This window comes from Dipodomys spectabilis, unplaced genomic scaffold, assembly GCF_019054845.1.
Source record: "Dipodomys spectabilis isolate Male_0828 unplaced genomic scaffold, ASM1905484v1 ptg000163l, whole genome shotgun sequence".
Taxonomy (NCBI): Eukaryota; Metazoa; Chordata; class Mammalia; order Rodentia; family Heteromyidae; genus Dipodomys; species Dipodomys spectabilis.
Window position 1 is genome coordinate 8,043,569 of NW_024870840.1, and position 17,339 is coordinate 8,060,907.

The 17,339-nt window shown below is 39.8% G+C and overlaps 1 protein-coding gene across 1 annotated transcript in view; it reads right to left on the bottom strand.

The window, feature by feature from the left end:
- Window positions 1-17,339, bottom strand: part of LOC122119312 (uncharacterized protein C3orf20-like) — an 84,369-nt gene that overhangs the window by 41,490 nt on the left and 25,540 nt on the right. Inside the window, exons 7-10 of the mRNA XM_042693387.1 lie at window positions 12,450-12,674; window positions 11,263-11,412; window positions 3,994-4,114; window positions 42-176 (exon numbers count right to left, since the gene is read on the bottom strand). Coding sequence (XP_042549321.1) covers window positions 42-176; window positions 3,994-4,114; window positions 11,263-11,412; window positions 12,450-12,674 — 631 coding nt within the window. The remainder of the gene's footprint in view (window positions 1-41; window positions 177-3,993; window positions 4,115-11,262; window positions 11,413-12,449; window positions 12,675-17,339) is intronic.

Sequence of the window (17,339 nt, forward strand, 5' to 3'; positions counted from 1 at the left end):
GGGAAGGGAAAAGGGGAAAAGAAGTGGCGAACTGGACCTACCATGTCAGCTAAACATAGAGGCAAAAATTTGTGCTTTACAGGTGCTAGAGACAGCTTCAGGCTTTTGGGATGCCATTTGTAGACCAAAGTGATAGCAAAGCGCCCAGAAATCTTCACAGTAATAAAGTTATTCACCTGTGTGCAACAGAAAGAAGAGTAAGTTTAGATGCAGACTTTTCATGATCATAAATCAAGTGGAAATCAGGTATTTTCATGACATGTGAAAGGACATTTGAAACTGACATTCATAAAAGGTTTGTCTTGACTTAGATCCATTAAGGCAGAATGAGTGTGGGGTTTTGTGCTACAAATTTATGGTTGCTATGATTTATTGCGGAAAGGAAGAGGAGTCGACAGAAATGATTTGAGATCTATTTGAGAATGAGAAAATGCTTGGCAAATGTATAGTTATTTGGAGCCCTAATTTTAGCACTGAGACATGAATAGCCTCTCTTGTACAATATGGTTGATAATTTCTAGTTCCCTAGGTGTTGAGAAAAGTCAGTAGCAGTGTCAAGTACTTAAATGTTGCCTTAATGTCACTGTGAAACTCATTAAAGTTGGAGAGATTTTATAAATGGTAAGAATGGAAAACTAACAAGTAAATGACTTCTAAAACTGAAGAGCACATCTGCAGATGTATAAAGTATAGTTTTAAATGATTCCTTCCATTGGGGCTGGGAAGGTGGCTCAGTGGCAGAGTGCTTGCCTTGCATGCATGAGGCCCTGGGTTCGATTCCCCAGTACCACATAAGCAAAAAGAAAAAAAAGCCGGAAGTGGCATTGTGGCTCAAGTGGTAGAGTGCTAGCCTTGAGCTGAAGAGCTGAGGGACCGCACCCAGGCCCAGAGTTCAGGCCCTGCAACCAGACCACCTTCCCCCCACACACACACAAAAAAAGATTTCTCCCAGGTGCCAGTGGCACCGGATGCCAGTGGCTCACACCTGTTATCCTGGCTACTCAGGAGGCTGAGATCTGAGGATCACAGTTCAAAGCCAACCCAGGCAGAAAAGTTCCCATGAGACTCTGATTTCCTATTAACTGCTGCAAAAGCGGAAGTAGTGCTGTGGCCAAAGTGGTAGAGCACTAGCCTTGAGCAAAAGAGGTCAGAACAGCGTCCAGGCCCTGAGTTCAAGCCCCAGGACTGATAAAAAAAAAAAAAAAAAAGATTTCTAAAGGGTTGGGGGTTTGTAGTTCAGTGGTAGAGTGCTTGCCTAATATTTTCAAGGATCCAGTATTTTTTAAATTTTTTATTATGAAAATACGGTACAGAGGAGTTACAATTACATGGGCAAGATAATGAGTACATTTCTTATCAAGCATTATTGCTTTCTCCTTTGTTTCCCCCTCCTATCCCTTCCCATGTCCCGCCCCCCCACCCTCCCCTAGCCCCCCCTTCCCCCACCCAAGGATCCAGTATTATATCCCTTGCTATACATGAAAAGGAGAAAGAAGGGAGGGAGGAGAGAGAGAGAGAGGGAAGGAGGGAGGGAGAGAGACAGGGAAAGAGGAGGAGAGGGAGGGAGAGGAAAGGGAAGTAAGCAAGGAAGGAAGGAAGGAAGAAAGGAAGGAAGAAAGAAAGAAAAGCAAAGGAAAGGAAGGAAGGAAGGGGGGAATTTCCTGAAGATAAAGTATCCTAATGTAACAAGGAAGGAAGGAAGGAAGGAAGGAAGGAAGGAAGGGAGGGAGGGAGGGAGGGAGGGAGGGAGGGAGGGAGGAAGGGAGGGAGGGAAGAAAAGAAGGAAGGAAGGAAGGAAGGAAGGAAGGGAGGGAGGGAAGGAGGGAGGGAGGAAGGGAATTTTCCTGAAGACAAAGTATCCTAATATAATATACTAGCTGCTTGGAGCCTATAAGGACTTTTGTTTTAGGTACAAGTTACCTTCCTTTGCTTCTTCAAGGTACTGGCTGAAAGTATCTGAATAATGTACTCTAATAGCAATTCTGACTTTGCTAGGGAGCTATGAGGACTGAGGAAATTCTGACTTCAGAATGTAAGGAAATTTTCATAAAGAACCTTTCCTGGCACTGTTTCTTACCAACACTTTACTCTTCTCTCCCTCCAGACTGAACAGTACTTAAAAAATATTGCAAGCATTCAGGAGGCTAAAGCAGGAGGATGGCCAATTTGAGGATGGTGATCCAGGACTACATAGAGAAGGCAGGCAGGCAGGAAGGAAAGGATGAAGGAAGAAGAGAGAGAAGAAAGGAAAGAAGGGAGGGAGGGAAGGAAAGAAGAAGAGAAGGAAGGGAAGGGAAAGGAGGAAAGAAGGAAGAAAAAGTGGGAGAGAGGGAAAGAAAGGAAGAAAGAAAGAGAACAGACAAGTAAAAAGAAAAATATATATAGGGCATATGATCACCAAAAAGATTGGGTAAATTGTAAGAAAAAGACCTAGATGTTGATCTCCATAAAAATTGATAAGGATACTTCCTAGTATAGAGATATTAGGCAAGTCACAAATCTGAGTCACGTAATCTTAAATTTTTCTAGTAGTAGACCCATTAGGAAGAACAAAAAACAAGAAAACTTTAATAACATATTTCACAAGTAAATACATCCAAATACCTTTTAACATGTAATACACATAAAATTATTAAGATATTTTATATTCTGTTTTTCTAAGCCTTGGAAATTTGGTTTGCATTTTATGACATATTTCAAGGGTCAGTAACAAGAGTAGTTGGTAGCTGTCATAATAGACATCAGTTTTGCATAGATGATGCCCTGACGGCTGATTGTTCACTGAATCATCTACACAACCAGACCTCATGCCCTAGATTATTGTAGCTCATTTTGTATACACACATAAAACACAACACACATGCACACACACATGCACATGCGCACACATACACATACACAGTAACTATACATTGATCAAAAAGCACAGAAGTTACAGACTGACAGCTCAAAGGCATCTAGTTTAGTTCGCTTTAATTGTCTCAAAGTTTCAATTGTTTCCAATTTTTCAAATAGCAGGATATTTTAAAAAATCTGAAATTCTGATTTTTTCTTTTATAATAAATATAGCAACATTAGGCACATAGTCCCTTGTCACACGTCTTCTGGCCCTCTAATAAGGCTGCTTCCTTCAAATGCTACACTTTCCAGTTTGGCACAGGTGCACCCTGCAAGGTCACTCTACACTCTCTGAGGTTATAATAATTAATCCTTTATAGAATAGTACACTTTGCTACATTAAAATTATTTTTATATCAAAATCTGAAAAACTTTTCTAATAATTTTTTAATTGCTGTTTAAACCAACTGCTGCTGAGTAAAGTCAGTCATTAAGAAAGGCTATGGGAAATGAAGGGCCAAAATAAAAATTCATCACATCAAGCCGGGCGCTGGTGGCTCACGCCTGTAATCCTAGCTACTCAGGAGGCTGAGATCTGAGGATCGCGGTTCAAAGCCAGCCCGGGCAGGAAAGACTGTGAGACTCCTATCTCCAATAAACCACCAGAAAACCAGAAGTGGCACTGTAGCTCAAGTGGTAGAGCGCTCGCCTTGAGCTGAAGAGCTGAGGGACAGGGCCCAGGCCCAGAGTTCAAGCCCCATGACCGACAAAAAAAAAAAAAAAATTCATTACATCAGCTCTAAACAGATAGCCCATACTGGGTAATTCAGTCTCATATTTTCCCATAATAGTGCATTTTAGAAACTCAAAGTAAGGGGCTGGGAAGGTGGCTCAGTGGTAGAGCACTTGCCTTGCATGCCTGAGGCCCTGGGTTCGATTCCTCAGCACCACATAAGCAAAAACAAAAAAGCCGGAAGTGGCGCTGTGGCTCAAGTGGTAGAGTGCTAGTCTTGAGCTGAAGAGCTGAGGGACAGCGCCCAGGCCCAGAGTTCAGGCCCCACGACCGGACCCAAAAAAAAAAAAGAAACTCAAAGTAAATTGTCATCACAATGTAAGAATTAATCCAAGAGTGATAAATAAATTGTAAAATTATACCCCAACTTCAACTGGATCTTCAAGTTTTCCCTTTGAAGGCCACATCCATTCTCTCATGATGTGTCCTTTTCTGCTGATCACCATGCCTCCATTCTGATTAAACATCATTGCTATTATTTTCCTATGAAAAGGACAGAAATGAGTCTTTCTTAGCACATGAAAAATTCAGGGTTTATTGATTTGGCTGGGATGATGAAAATTACCAAGACGTAGCCTTTAAGAGCCCAGGAATCTCTTAAATTATATTCCTGGAGGATAGCCATTCTGCTTCTGTCCTAATATCTTCCTGGGAGGGAAGAATGGTGTTTACTCGTTCAACTGGCCAAGATTCCCTTCTCAGAGGCATAACCTTTCCCACTTCATCACTGCCATGTATAAGGTCATAAAAATGAGTCCTTCCAACGTGATTACCATACCACATGGCCCTGCTACCTTGGCTGTGGCTGATTAAATTAGGACTAGGCATTTGACCAGAAAATGAGTTCCAAATGGATGTGATAATCTGCATAAAAGGTCATGAGGAAGGAAGTTGGCACTGCTCACTGAAGGGAGTGAAAGAAAGCCAGTGTGGCTAGAATGGAGATTGTAGGGACTGATAATCACTTCATATCTTTAGCTAAATATGAAGAAACCCTATGCAAAATCATAATTTCTATCTAAAAAGCAAAAAGATATCTAAGGGTTTTTAATAATAATAGCTACAATGTGATGATCAAATGGGTTGTTGAGGAACCTGAGTAAATACCTTCTGGTATTTACTGGTCATGAGCAGTTAAGTGGTCCAGGCGAGAAAGTAGTGGCTTGGACTAAAGCTTGGATGAGATAGATGGATGTACATGTGTGAATTCAAGAGGACTGAAGATATGGTTCAGTGGTAGAATATTTTTAGCATATTTAAAGCCCTGGGTATAATCCTTATCACCATAAAAAATTAAAACAAAACAAAGCAACACTACCTGATATGCCAAGACTCTGTATAAAAAGATCAAACAAACAACATTTTAAATTTTGACAGAAAGAATTTGTATTGTGAAGAAAAGGAAATACTGATTTTGCTTCTCCTACATTCTATATGTCTATCAGTGTAGCCTAGCACTTTGCTAGCTTTTCTGGATCAGTTGTGCTACACTATGTGTTCATATCCATATCGTCTTTGGTCTTTTTTTTTTAACCTGGACAGCATCTGGAACAGAGAAGAAGCTTTTTAAAGATCTGTTGAATAGTATCAGCAAAATCAATTGCATTGACAAAATATAAATAATGGGCTGGGAAGGTGGCTCAGTGGTAGAGCACTTGCTTTGCATGCCTGAGGCCCTGGGTTCGATTCCTCAGCACCACATAAGCAAAAAGAAAAAAGCCGGAAGTGGTGCTGTGGCTCAAGTGGTAGAGTGCTAGCCTTGAGCTGAAGAGCTGAGGGACAGTGCCCAGGCCCAGAGTACAAGCCCCAAGACCGGACCCCCCCAAAAAAATTGTGGAGACAAAATATAAATAAAAATACAGTGGATAGTTATTAGAGACTGTTTAAGTACTCCAAGGATGTCTGGAAGGAGATGCTGTCTCGGTACTCAGACATTTTCAGTCCTATGATAGTTTATTCTGATGATGAAATAGTTATCTGCTTCATTACTATTACCAAAGAAGTCAGGGGAAAAATGAGCAAAACCACCACCTCAGAGGAACAAAGGAAATTTTACAATTCCCCATTGGTTTCATGAAGACTGAGATCTGAAGATCACAGTTGGAAACCAGCCTGGCAAAAAAAATTCTTGAGACCCCCATCTCCAATTAACCAGACAAGTTGCTGATCAGGCACCAGTGGTTCACACCTATAATCCTAGCTACTCAGGAGACTGGGATCTGAGGATTGTGGTTCAAAGCCAGCCCAGTCAGGAAAGTCCATGACACTCCAATCAACCACCAGAAAACTGGAAAACTAGAGCTGTGGTTCAAAGTGGTAGAGTACTAGCTTTGGGTGAAAAAGCTCATGGATAGCACCTAGGCCTTTAGTTCAAGCTCCAGGACCAACAGAAAAAAAAAAAAAAAGAAGAAAGAAAGAAATTAAATACTGATAGTTGGTATAACACAGAAGAATTCTGAAACCATTATGCCAAGTAACAGGCTAGTCACAAAAGATGATTCTACTTATATTAAATGTGCAGAATGGACAAATCTTTAATGAACAGAGCCCAAAAAAATCTTAGGAAAGAGAAACCTGAATAGGTAAATCTCTAGAAGGAGAAGGTGAAGTATTGGGTAGAGGTGGGGATTAGTGAGTGACTGCTGTTTTATACACAGTTCCCTTTTAGGATGCTGCAAATATTCTCAATTTTGTCAAATGCTTAAAAAACACATTAAGCTGTATTCTTTAAGTGGGTGAATTTTATGAAATGTACATCTCAATAAAGCTGTTTAAAATTAAAAAAGGAAAGTAGGAAAAATTTCTCCAGGGAAGTGACATTTAAACTGAGACCTAAAAGATGAAAAGAAAGCAGTCATGTGAAGAGTCCGGATATGAGCTTTCAGTTACAAGAACAACTTGTACATAGTGGTTATAAAGATGGAAGCCACACACAAAGGGTGAGTCATAAGAAATGAAGGGGGAAAGGTGCCAGAACAGGCAGGACCTTCTAAAATGCTCAGTCACCAAGTTCCATGTTGATACAAACTATTACTATACTATAATTTATATGGAAGGTAGCATAAAGGATTTAATAGTAAAACACATGGATGTGACAAGTGGAGAGCTGTTAACCCCAAATTCTATGCTACAAACTTGCCTGTGGAGAAAAGCATCATCATCCAGTTTTAAGAGGGAGACGTATTTAATAAAACAACACTCGGCCTATAACTGAGGAAATCCATTAAGTTACTCCTACCATCATTACAAAGACCAATTTCTAATAAACAGACATTGTAGCAAACACATGAATTCACATCTCCAGAAAGTTCTGAATGTGTGGGATCCTCCCTCTATAATACCAGTCAGAATTCGGTATCTTTTAAGCAGTTGGTAAGATTTGAGTGGGTCCCTCAAAACTAGCACATTGCATTCTTTTTTTTTTTTTTTTGGTCAGTTGTGGGGCTGGAACTCTGGGCCTAGGAGCTGTCCCTGGGCTCTTCAGCTTAAGGCTAGTGCTCTACCTCTTGAGCCACAGCATCACTTCCAGCTTTTTCTGCTTATGTGGTGTTGAGGAATCAAACCAGGACCTCAAGGAGCAAGGCAAGCACTCTACCACTGAGCCACCTTCCCAGCCACCTTCTTAATTCCTCAATGTGAAAGTGTGGGAGATGGAGCCCAGAAGGAAATAATTACATTAATGCCTTTATTCCAAGAGTGAGTTCTCATTTTCAGGGACTAGATTAGTTACCCTAAGGCCAGTTACATCAGTAAGGCCACACTGTGTTTTGTCTCTTTTGCACATGCTCACTTGCTCTTCTGCTTTCTGCCACAAGTTGAAGCAGCATAAGGACCTCACTTGATGCAGCCATCTGATCTTGGACATCTCAGTCTCCAGAACCCTGAGCCATGTTACCTAGTTTCAGTTCTTCTGTTTTAGCAATCAAAAGCAGATTAAGACAAAAATATATGGATTTCAGAGTAGCTAAATTTTGTGAGTAGTTACAGGTGCTAGAACTGAGATTTGAGATACAAGAAAGTGGCTGATCCAGATATACCAGTACACACTGAAGAAACAAGTCAGAATATGAGAATTCCAAATGAGAATTTTAAAATATCTGGGCCAGAACCAGGAGAGAGAAGATAACTGATCCTTACAAGTTTTCATCAATAGTTTTGAAATAGTTATGATTAATAGACTAACCCTAGCCTAATCATCCATCTTCTATATATTTATCCTTTTCAAAGTCCATGTATGATACATGAATCAAAATAGAATTAGAGGTGGTAAATACAGAGGAGGAGAGGGGGCAACTAATTTGAATTTGGTGTTTCCTTTGCAGTTGATTAAAAATATGAAAAGTCTGTAATATTTTCCAGCATCTTTCAAGAAGACTAAGTATCTATTTTTCTAACCACTGAGTTATGTTACCTTAGCCAAGACTTACTAGAAAACTTGGTACTACAGGAGGCTTGAAAAGTGCTTATGAACTGGGTTCATCACTCTTGCTACTTTTCAAATCCATCCACCATGGGGAGCAGCCTGGAGGCAGACCGCAAGACACTTGGCACATTTTCCCTGTTGTTCCAGCCAACAGTCAGATACGTAAGTTGTCTAACGCCAAAACCCACGCTCATAATCACATTATTGTTATTATCACCATGACTCATTATTACTCAGCTTATATGTACTCAGCACTAGACCTCTCTTTCCCTCATGTATTAAGACTTAGCAAGGGAAAAAGAATTGGAATCAGGGACTAAAAGCTTTCAATGTTCTTTGCTACTACGTAGCCTTCAGATACAGTTTCAAGGCTCTTCTCTGAGATTCAGTTTCCTCATTGGAAATTATACCTAATCACAGAATTTCTTGTAAATTTAAACAAAATGTAAGAGTTCTCTCTCAAAATGATACTAGCAATTAATCAAGATTAGATATTTTGATCAATCTCACAGAACTTGTGTTCAAAAAAACTAATTTTGGGCTGGGAAGGTGGCTCAGTGGTAGAGTGCATGCCTTGCATGCCTGAGGCCCTGGGTTCGATTCCTCAGCACCACATAAGCAAAAAAAAGAAAAAAGCTGGAAGTGGTGCTGTGCCTCAAGTGGTAGAGCGCTAGCCTTGAGCCGAAGAGCTGAGGGACAGTGCCCAGGCCCAGAGTTCAGGCCCCACGACCAGACCCCCCCCCCCAAAAAAAAAAGAAAAAGAAAAAGAAAAACTAATTTTAACAATACTTGGAAAATCAAGTGAAATACATTTGTTCTTAGGGAAACGATTACTTTTCCACTTTGTCTTCAGCATTCCTGAATAAAATGTTCAATTAACATGTCATAAAGTTATATCAAGTTGCCTAATTTTTCTTTCAAAACTGCTTAGTGTGGTTGGAAAACAAAAAGACCTTTTAAAAGTAAGTAGTTTCTAAGCCTTTGAAATGATTCCAGATCCTGTCATTGTTTCATCTGAGCATCAAAGATGGGAAAATTACTTCCACACTGAGGGCAGGTACTTACATGTGGTTCACCCAGTTGTTTTGCTACCTTATTAATCTCTCTCTCTCCCCTCTCTCTCTGTAATCAAGCATTACTCTCTCTTTCTCTCTCTCCTCTCACTCTCTTGTTTTTCTCTTTGGAATCAAGCACTTTTTTTTTTTTAACATTTTGCTGACTTGCTCTCTCTTCACAGGTGAGGTGCTGACACATTTTGACAGGTGACTTGGCTCACAAACAGTGGGGGTGGGGGTGGGAAGGAACTTTCACAGAAGCATGGTCAGCATGCAGGAAATGCTGAATGCAGCAGAAACATATCAATGTATATTTATAAACTCGCTAAGAAAAATTCTTGCTCTCTGCATGAAAAAAAAATTCTTGCTCTCTCAACACCCATCATCCTGAAGCCACATCAAGTAAAAATACAGAGGCTATAAAGATATAGGATTGAAGATCATTCAAGAAAGTCAAATTCAGCAATTATGGAGGGTGAATTTATACACATGATGACTTATTCCACTGAAAGCCTCTCACATGATATAATATAAACTCGTTTACTTGGTCTTCTATCCCTGATATGTAAGTTATTACAAGGACAGGAACTTTGTTTGGTTCTCTACCATATATATGATGCTTACACAGTGCCCATACTATTAGGCACTCTATGAAGATTTTGAACCAATGGATGCAAAATCTTGTACAGATCACTTTGTATTTCAACATTTCTGATTTTTTTTTTTGTCTTTTAAGTTGTCCTATAACACAGTTCCTGCTAAATAGGAACCATACCTCATAGTACTCTCTATTATAATTGTCTAGAATGGAATAAATACTCAATAAACATTTACTAAAGGAAAGAGTGAAATGTGTGGGTAATCAAATATAGCATGGCAAATTAATGGTTTGGCTGAAGGCATACCATCCTGTCTTCCTTTGTTTTTTTTCCTCAACCCCTACCTCCACCTTAGAGAAGCTAGCTAGGTATAATTTAGCTGGTTAGCGTGTATAACTATCAAGAGATGGATTTATGTTCAATAAGAAATTGGAAACTACTTGAAGAGAGGTGTGGACTGAGAGGAAGAAATGGGCACTTAAAACAGAAATGTCGAGAAAAGAGAAATGTGAAATACTAGACAATATTTTAGAACAGTAAGAATAGCTTTGGCACATAGCTAGGCAGCCAGATGGATAGGTAAATCCAAGTTAAGGAACTGACATTGACAACATACCCAATACACTTTTAAGAACATTAAGCACAGCTTACATTCTGTATATGTTGTTTCTATTACTGTTCTAAATCTTCATAACCAACATCATTGAGAAATGCAGTTCATTGACGTCTCTGGTGAGTGGTTTCTATGTGTTAAAAGTATGGAAAGGAGCAAATTCTCATTAGTTGAAATCAAATGAGAACCAAAATGAACCCGCAGATTTAAGACAGAATGGAAAACAAGATTCCAAGAAGGCAGGATGGCAAAACCAGAGGAAATCCCAAGATCATAAACCCGAAGAATATTACAGAAAACATGAGGAAGATGTGAGCTTTGCATTACCCAGTTAAGAAGTCCTTAAAAGGCACAGAGGCCAGGTGCTGGTGGTTCATATCTGTAATCCTAGCAACTCAGGAGGCTAAGATCTAAGGATCATGGTTCAAAGCCAGCCTGGGCAGGCAAGTCTGTGAAACTCTTTATCTCCAATAAACCACCAGAAAACTGAAAGTGGCACTGCAGCTCAAGTGGTAGAGCACTAGCCTTGAGCTGAAGAGCTGAGGGACAGCGCCAAGGCCCAGAGTTCAAGCCCCATGACCTACCAAAAAAAAAAAAAAAAAGGCACAAATGCCAAGATGACACCTGATTCAGCAAAACCATCTCCTTGCTTCTGTTCCTAGCCTGTGTTAACTTGGGCCCTTGACATCCATCTGCTCATCTTCCACAGTATTCCCACAAATATGGCACAACTGGACTGAGAATAATAGATATTTGGCCAGTACCAATTTGCAAGTCATAGCTTTGAATACACATTTTTAAAAAAATTTTTCTTACCTTCTTTTCCATTTAGATTGATGTTGTACAAGATTCCTTTCGTGTGCTTGTTTTTGTTAGTATTTTACTTTTCCCTCACCACTTTGCTTATCTATGAATTGTAGTTTTTATGGAATCCCACATACCTGTTAGGAAAGGAAATACTACCACATCCAGAAGGTGTAAAGGTTCCCAAGATAACAGAATCTGGTAAGTCACTGAATATGTTGGTGGACATACCACCCCAAGGGAGATCAGAATAGCTTTGGCAGACAGCTAGGCGGCCAGATGGATAGGTAAACCCAAGTTAAGGAACTGGCATTGACAACAATAATACTAATGATTATTATTCTATAGAAAGATGTACTTTCTCTCTCCTATTTTTAATCAACTCTTATCAGATAGGGCAGCAGATCCAGAGAAAGAGACTCTCTTCCATAGTCATTGAGTATGATGATGGTAGGGTTAGACTAGCACACAGCTTTCTAACTCTAGGTTGCATGATCGTCACACAAATTCACAATCCTGTACCCTCACATTAGTTCCAGATTATTTTAAACAAATCTGTGAATAACAGAGTTTTGTCCGATTGATCTTGATAATCACTGAAAACCAAAGCTGCCTGTTGCTACCTAATACTGTCTATGACATTAGCCAACACAGAGCAGTAGGGTCAGGCCTTCCTACCAATATCTAGAAATAGATGGGGGCTGATGAGGGCTGAGGAATAATTATGGATCTGGAAATAATCTTACACCATATACAAATCAACATTTAACACACAATTAAACATCAACTTTATTAAGTGTTAATACAAATTTTCCATTTTGGATATGTAGGAATGAATTACCAAAAAAAATTCCCCCTTCTCCCTAAACTAGGTTTTTTTATTGTTGTTTTTTGTTTGTTTGTTGTTGTTATTTGAGATCAGGGCTCAAACTTGTTATCTGACACATGCTTTCACACATCGGCTGTCACTTTACCACCTGAGTCATGACTCCAACTCCTAAACTAGGTTCTTTACATGCTAAATCCTATGTTCTCTTACATAATCAGAAAAGTGAACCAAAGAGAATTCATTTTCTCAGACTCTTAATGAAACTGTCAAGGACTGAGGAAGAAGGAAAGTTTTGAAAGAGGGGACTTTCTCTAATTAGTTTTCAGGTTGACTTCAGCATGAGGGAATATGGACACTTAGGAGGAAATGACCAAACATAACACCCAAGGATGCTTCCTGGGATTTGCCTTCTGTGAGATAGAAACCTCTGTTTGTCAGCCCTATCCTCCACATTCTGCCACCTTCAACTTCACCTACAGAGTTTGACAAGGATATTAGATCAGAGAGGAGCCATCTACCAGGGCATAGTGGAATTTCTTCTTTTCTGGGTCAACCTCTCTGACAGTAGGCATCTGAGGCTTCTTCTCCAGCAGCTGCAGCCAGAAGCTTTGAGAACTTTGAGGGGAACTTCTGATCTCCTCCTGTTCTGGGTCGTTATAATGGCGCAGAATCAGTTGTTTGTTGAATCCTTCTCTTTTAAGCTTAGCTTCTTCTGATTTTCTGTTCAAAAGAAAAGAATTCAAGACATGGCTAATTCCTTGGTCACATTTGGCTCATGATTCAGTGGCTTTTGTGGTATTACCATGACTGAAAATCATAGTACCTTATAAAAATGTAAGAATTCTCTGAAAACCACACAGAAACTTTTGTGCATAGACCCCAGTAATAGTATGCACTCTATAAATACTCCTGGAAAGCATGACTGAGGTGATACAGTGTTAGTGAATGAGCTGAAGTGTGAGATACTAAGTTTGAGTCTAGGTCTCAGATTTTTTAAAAAGCCAGGCACTGGTAGCTCATGCCTGTAATTCTAGCTACTCAGGAATCTGAGATCTGAGAATTGTGGTTTAAAGCCAGCCCAGACAGGAAAGTCTATGAGACTCTTATCTCTAATTAATCACAGAAAAAGCCAGGAGTGGTACTGCGGCTCAAGTGATAGAACACTATCCTTGAGCAAAAGATGCTCACGGACAGCACCCAGGCTGAGTTCAAGTTCCAGAACCAGTAAAAATTAAATTAAATTTAAAAAGTTTTAAAAAACAAGAGAAGAGGAGAAGGAAGGAAGGAAGGAAGGAAGGAAGGAAGGAAGGAAGGAAGGAAGGAAGGAAGGAAGGAAGGAAGGAAGGAAGGAAGGAAGGAAGGAAGGAAGGAAGGAAGGGAAAGAAGAAAAGAAGAAGGAAGAACACTGTCTGGAAAGTGCACTACTTTAAGAGGCATCTTGGATCTAGTCTGGAACATTTTATCAGACCAGACTTTCTATGATAAATACATAGTTAATTCCACTGTACACTCGGGTTACAGAAGATTCTGTCTTTTTTCCTGTTTCCATAGGTCTGATGACATTAAACTTCTATACTATTCTGTTTTGAAAATATGTGGCAGGATAAGAAAGTTGAAAGTTTTGTGTACAAGTAAGCACATTTCCTTCCAACAAGCATTCATTAGTCTCAAAGGCATCTTGAATGTCAGAAACCGAGGGAATGTTGGAATTTAGCTGGTTTTCTTACAGAAGTATTTGTAACCACATACTGTAAAGCTGCATATGTTCTTTTTCCATCCTTCCTTCCTCCCTTTCTTCCTTCTCCTCCTCCTTCCTTCTTCCTTTTCTCACATTTCCTTTTCCCTCCCTCTCTCCCTTCTTTGTCCTTCCTTCCTTCTTTCCTTCCTTCCTTCCTTCTTTTTCTTTCTTTCTCTCTCTTAATTCCTTCCTTCCCTTTCTTTTTTTTCTCTACCTCCCTTCCTTCGTCTATCCTTCCCTCTTTTCCTTTCTTTTTTTCTTTTTTTGACAGTACTAGTGATTGAACTCAGTCTTGTGCTTGCTGACACTCTACTACTTGAGCCATCCTTCCAGCTAATCTTCCTTCTTTTCTGTGTGTCAAGGGTAGAGGGGGAAGGAGAGAACCTCTCTATGTCTCTATATCACCCAGGCTGGGTCAAACTAGAAATCCTCCTGCCTCCTCCTTCTGAGTGCTGGGATTGCAGGTGTGCCCCCTCAGATCTGGCTGCGTGTGTTATTTATTTATTTAGGTTGGTCGTGGGGCTTGGGTACTGTCCCTGCGCTCTTCGGCTCAAGGCGAGCACTCTACCCCTTGAGCCACAGCACCACTTCTGGCTTTTTTTCTTCTGCTTATGTGGTGCTGAGGAATCGAACCCAGGGCCTCATGCATGCAAGGCAAGCTCTCTACCACTGAGCCACCTTCCCAGCCCCGAGTCCTTTAGTTTCTATGGAACACTTTATGGATAGTGTGCTGATTTCAGGTTTACAACAGGCTGCTACAGCAAACAGAAGACATGCTATTATCCCTTAACAGCATGAGGTTTGGAGAGGCCACGGGATGACTTACACAAGACCCCACACCCATTGACTAATGTCCTTAGTGTTCTGGCTCCAACTTTGATGATTTTTTTCTTTCAGAGAAAATCAAGAGATCTTATTTTTTCCTAAAGAGTTTAGGCTCACAGTAAAACCAAGCAGAAAGTCCAGAAAACCCACACACATTTCCTTGGAAGTCTGGTTTTCTTTTCATTAAAATATACCACTTTTTTTGTTACTTTGGAGTCTTTAAACTTGAAAAACTTGGCTGGGAAGGTGGCTCAGTGGTAGAGCGCTTGCCTTGCATGCATGAGGCCCTAGGTTCAATTCCTCAGCACCACATAAGCAAAAAAAAAAAAAAGAAGAAAAAAGCTGGAAGTGGCGCTGTGGCTCAAGTGGTAGAGCACTAGCTTTGAGCTGAAGAGCTGAGGGACAGCACCCAAGCCCAGAGTTCAGGCCCCACAACCAGACCCAAAAAAAAATAAAATAAAATAAAAAATAAACTTGAAAAACTAGTTTCAAAATCACTTGGAAGAATAAACCGGTGAAAATGGCTAAGGTGCTTTCAATATATAAAGAGTAGCCAGACTGAAGTTGTTGTACAGATATTAAGATAGTAATAACTAACATTTATTAGATGGTACTTATGTTAGGGATCTTTATAGTAACTCTAAATGGTAGCTACTATTATTATTACCATTTTATAGAAGAGAAAAGAGAGGCTCAAGGAAATTAAGTCAGTTGACAGAGCTGGGATTTTAGTTTAATCAGTTGGACTTCAAGGCCCTTTTTCTATCATTATGATCTGAGTGCCTCTCTCCTTTATATAATCTGAATAATTAAAACAACTAAAGACAATCTGCACAAGAGTGAAATATGATGAAGCTGAGAACTCAAATTATTGGGTAACAGAGTAAATGACTCTGGAGATAATAGTGTTGTGGCTAAATGCACAGGCATTGGGAACAGATATCCTACAGCTAATATAGTAGTTCTCCCACTTAGTAGCTCTCTTAGTAGCTCTCTAATCTAAAAATAAATAAATTCCAAAACAAACACCCAACATCTAGAGGTGTGTTCATTTTACTTTATAAACTGTAGCTATAGTTATTGACACTCTCATATTGGCACTATTGGCAATTGTTATCATTGGAAAAGGAAGAATAAGTTATTGACACTCTCATATTGGCACTATTGGCAATTGTTATCATTGGAAAAGGAAGAATAAAACTTATTTCATAGCCGGGCGCCAATGGGCTCATGCCTGTAATCCTAGATACTCAGGAGACTGAGATCTGAGGATCACAGTTGAAAGCTAGCCCACACAGGAAGGTCCATGAGACTCTTATCTCCAATAAACCACCAGAAAAAAACAGAAGTAGCACTGTGGCTCAAGTGGTAGAGCACTCGCCTTGAGCTGAAGAGCTGAGGGACAGTGCCCAGGCTCAGAGTTCAAGCCCCATGACCGAAAAACAAACAACAACAGAAAAAAAACAACTTATTTCATATCATACACAATTCTCCGTTAAATATAGAAAAAATAATAAAAATGAAATCAAAAGCTGGGTGCTGGTGACTCAGGCCTATAATCCTAGCTACTTAGGAGGCTGAGGGCTGAGGATCGTGGTTCCAACAAGCCCACACAGGAAGGTCTGTGAGACTTTTATCTCCAATTAACCACCAGAAAACTGGATTGGAGCAGTGGCTCAAGTGGTAGAGCAGTCTCCTTGAGCTGAAGAGCTGCAGGACAGAATCCAAGCTCAAAGTTCAAGGCCCATGACAGACAAAAAAAAAAGAAAGAAATTAAAAGTAGGGTAAAAAAAAATAGGGTAGATCTATCTCATCTCAAAACAATGACATATTTCTCTAATTATGAAACAACAGGAAAATTCTTAAAATAAAACTGACAGGTGTACAAAAATAAAGTTAAACCATCTATGGGTTAAGAAGCAATTGAATATTTGCCATAAAATAACAAAAAATTCTTATCTTTAGTAGAAATAAAGCAGTAAAATGTACAAGGTAGTAGAAATTAGGTCTACCTGGTCCATAGTAGAAAGTTTTTAATAGATAAAGAAAAACTCAAAAATGAACCTCCTCACCTGTAATCCAATCTACTCAGGAGGCTGAGATCTGAGGATTATGGTTTTGTTGCCAACCTGTGCAGAAAAGTCCATGAGATTTTTATCACCAATTAACCACCAAAAACTGCTGGAAGTGGCACTGCAGCTCAAGTGTTAGAGCATTAGCCTTGAACAAAAGAAGCTCAGGAACAGTGCTCAGGCCCTGATTTCAAAGTGCAGCATCAAAAAAAAAAAAAAAATCAAACAAACAAAAACTTCCTCCAATTAGCAAAGAAATTGATACTCAACAAGTCTTATTTTTTTTCTTTTTTTTGCGGTACTAGGTTTTAACTTCAGGGCGTTATGCTTGCTAGGCAAGTGCAGTAGCATGTTTTTGTGCAAGTTATTTTCAAGATAGGTTCTCACTTCCTGCCCAGATGCTCACCTGGCTTACAGCATGCCTGTTTCAAGCTTCACAATATAGATAGAATGATAGGTACAAACCTCCATACCCAGCTTCTCTTAAGACAGAATTTCTCTGACTTTTCTGCCCAGGACTGGGCTGGAACCTCAATTCTATTTCAGCCTTCGACAAAGGTAAAATGACAGGTGAGTTCCACTGTGCCCAGTTATGGATTGAGAAGGGGTCTTGCAAACTTTTCTGCACAGGTCGGTCTTGAACCTTGATCCCGCCATTCTCAGCTTCCAACTACTTAGAACAATTATGAGCTACCTACCTATGCACAGCTCAACCGAGTAACTTTTTTCTATCAATTTTTCAAAGTTAAA